This window comes from Arachis ipaensis, chromosome B09, assembly GCF_000816755.2.
Source record: "Arachis ipaensis cultivar K30076 chromosome B09, Araip1.1, whole genome shotgun sequence".
Classification (NCBI taxonomy): domain Eukaryota; kingdom Viridiplantae; phylum Streptophyta; class Magnoliopsida; order Fabales; family Fabaceae; genus Arachis; species Arachis ipaensis.
In genome coordinates, this window is record NC_029793.2 from 8,899,066 (window position 1) to 8,902,724 (window position 3,659).

Sequence of the window (3,659 nt, forward strand, 5' to 3'; positions counted from 1 at the left end):
ATATATATATATAATAGGTGTATTTTAGTTATTTTTTATAATAGGAATATTGTAGTAATTTTTTATAAAAAATATTAATTTATACTTATTTAAAATTTACTTTATTAATTTTTTGGCTGATTTGTCCATAATAAAAATAACACATTTTAATTGATTATATGTATTAAATTTTAATTTTAAAAAAAAATCTAAAAAAAAGACATTTTTGACATCTACTTTATTTAAGTGACTCCCATTTATCTTTGTTCTTTTTTCGTGAATGTCAATATTATCATGTATATGATTATGATTGCACTTCACTCTTTTAGATTTCATCATTCCAAACCTAGCCACTATGTTTGAATTGATGGTTTAAGAAGGAATAAAATAGAGCTCAAAGGGATATTGCAATGGATTGAACTTCAACCTTTTGGATGCTAATTAAATTCTTATTATTGGGATGGTTAGTTAGTGATGGAATTGATTATATATACTCCACCATCTAATTCGCCTAAAAGCTCTCAAGTTTTGTTCTTTTCCTATTTGAGATGTTAATTTTCGGAACAATAATGTTATTTGATGAATCTTGTTTGATTGTGTACTTTCAACTTGATCATGATGGTATGTGACCTTCATTTGTTTGTTTTCACAACTTTATTTCTCGTACATGATGATAAAATAATTTGTCTTGAACTTTTAGGGTTTCGATCCGTCGAATGCTGCAGACTTTTGTGTCTATCAGTTTTAGAGGCGAAGACACGCGCAATAACTTCATGAGTCATCTTCAGCAAGCTCTGAACAAACAACAAATCAAAGTCCTGATAGATCACAAGCTTCCAAAAGGACACAACATATGGTCTTCACTCTTAAATGCTATTGAACATGCACATGTATCTGTTGTTGTTTTCTCACAAAACTATGCTTCCAGCAAGTGGTGTTTAGATGAATTGGTCAAAATATTAAATACCATGAAACAATAAGGACAAGTTGTTCTCCCCATTTTTTATGGTATAGATCCAACACACGTGCACAACCAGCTTGAAAGTTTCAAACAAGCATTTGAAATGCACGTGCAGAAATTTGACCCCATTGTGGTTTAGGATTGGAAGACTGCTGTCAAAGCAGATAATTTGATTGGTTGGGACTCAAAGTCACCCTACATTAGGTGATGACTTTTTTATTAGTTATCTGAATATAAAATAAAATAAGATGATTATTTATTAATCAAAAGTAAGTCAATCAGTCTAATTAATATGGACTTGAGTCTAATTAAGTTGCTTTTAGTAAAAGTCTTAAGTCTAACATGCTTTTTAATTTTGGTTTATTTCATATTAGAAAGCATGTTAGACTTAAGACTTTTACTAAAAGCAACTTAATTAGACTCAAGTCCATATTAATTAGACTGACTGACTTACTTTTGATTGAATAAATAATCATTTTATTTTATTTTATGTTCAGATAACTAATAAAAAAGTCGTCACCTAATGTAGGGTGACTTTGAGTCCCAACTAATCAAATTTGCTGCTTCAGTGATAGCAATCTTCCAATCCTGAACCACAATGGGGTCAAATTTCTGCACGTGCGTTTCGAATACTTGTTTGAAACTTCCAAGCTGGTTGCGCACGTGTGTTGGATCTATACCATAAAAAACGGGGAGAACAACCTGCCCTTGTTGTTTCATGGTATCTAATATTTTGACCAATTCATCTAAACACCACTTGCTGGAAGCATAGTTTTGTGAGAAAACAACAACAGATACATGTGTACGTTCAATAGCATTTAAGAGTGAAGACCATATGTTGTGTCCTTTTGGGAGCTTGTGATCTATCAGGACTTTGATTTGTTGTTTGTTCAGAGCTTGCTGAAGATGACTCATGAAGTTCTTGCGCGTGTCTTCGCCTCTAAAACTGATAAAGACACATAAGTCTGCAGCATTTGACTGATCGAAACCCTAAAAGTTCAAGACAAATTATATTATCATCATGTACGAGAAATGAAGTTGTGAAAACAAACAAATGAAGGTCACATACCATCATGATCAAGTTGAAAGTACACAATCAAACAAGATTCATCAAATAACATTATTGTTCGGAAAATTAACATCTCAAATAGGAAAAGAACAAAACTTGAGAGCTTTTAGGCGAATGAGAACCGGAGTATATATAATCAATTTCATCACTAACTAACCATCCCAATAATAAGAATTTAATTAGCATCCAAAAGGTTGAAGTTCGATCCATTGCAATATCCCTTTGAGCTCTATTTTATTCCTTCTCAAACCATCAATTAAAACATATTGGCTAGGTTTGGAATGATGAAATCTAAAAGAGTGAAGTGCAATCATAATCATATACATGATAATATTGACATCCTAGAAAAAAGAACAAAGATAAATATTAGTATTAGTATATATAATATGTGTAACCATAAAAAGAAAGAAAAAGAGAAAGAGCAAAAAAATACCGGTACTACTGCAGCTTTGTAGAGACAGATTGATCATCATGATCATGAGATCCAAGTGCTGCGATAGTTGCAGTGCTCTTGAGGTCGTTGTTAACGACCGTAACTGAGTGACTCTGCCGTTGAAGGGTGGATACGAAGGGTACCAAAAAAAGTAGTACTGCTGTGAAGAGCAAACCGGCCGATGCAAGCATCAAGTAGTGAACCACGCGCGCCCTCAGCTGCCCCCACTGATCCTGCATCGGAGTCCAAGAGAATTTATAAACTAATTTGATGATGATGACCAATAAATGATTTTTAATGAAATAAATTCCATTATAGCCTCCATATTTTTCCATCTAATTTGAGGTGTAAAAAATGAAAGCGCAAAAAACAAAACATATCCGCTACAATTCCCACGCACGATCTCGCCGTCGAGACCGTACCATAGGAATTGTTGACATATGCTATACCCTTAATGAACAAAAAACATATCTGCTAATAGTAATAGAAAAAATTGGTAGATCCGTAGATGCAATCATAATCATATACATGATAATATTCATATCCACGAAAAAGAACAAGGATAAATATTAGTATTAGTAACAATAAAATGAAAGAAAAAGAGAAAGAGCAAAAAAGGAGAAAATTTTATGATCAATTCTGTAAAATTACCGGTACTGTTGCAGCTTTGTCGGAGACAGATTGAACATCATTAGCTGCCATAGTTGTAGTGCTCTTGAGTTCGTTGTTAACGACCATAACTGAGTGACTCTGCCGTTGAAGGGTGAATACGAAGGGTAACAAAAAAAGTAGTAGCGCTGTTAAGAGTAAACCGGCCGATGCAAGCATCAAGCAGTGAATGACACGCGGACCGGCACCTGCCGCCATGTCGGACGCGTTCTCAGCGACTTGTTGAGGAGGAGGAGAGGGTGAAGGATTTTCCTCAGAGAAGAGGAAGATATGCTTGACTTCTTTTGACTGTTGTGTACTTGTGTTCAGTTTTGGAAGTTTTAGTTTGCGGCTTTCGAAGCTTGAGTTTGCAGCTATATATACTATCATGGAAAATTCTCGCATGATAACTCTTAAATAATTGATTAAATATATTGACACAGATACTATATATCATAGGGAATCCTCCCATGATAACTGTTAAATGATTAATTAAATATATTGATACAGGAATTTTCTTAAGAAGATATAAAAAATTAAAATAATGAGCACGCTAAGAAACTAAGAAA

At 33.5% G+C, this 3,659-nt stretch overlaps 2 protein-coding genes across 2 annotated transcripts in view; one reads left to right on the plus strand and one right to left on the minus strand.

Moving 5' to 3' along the window:
• The window catches only part of LOC107618531 (TMV resistance protein N-like), a 3,210-nt gene extending 1,238 nt beyond the window's left edge, over positions 1-1,972 (minus strand). The window contains exon 1 of the mRNA XM_016320623.2: positions 1,461-1,972. Within this exon, the coding sequence (XP_016176109.1) occupies positions 1,461-1,855 (395 nt within the window). The 5' untranslated portion in view covers positions 1,856-1,972. The remainder of the gene's footprint in view (positions 1-1,460) is intronic.
• Positions 1-3,659, plus strand: part of LOC110266744 — a 21,186-nt gene that overhangs the window by 8,950 nt on the left and 8,577 nt on the right. The gene's annotated exons all lie outside the window — the stretch shown is intronic.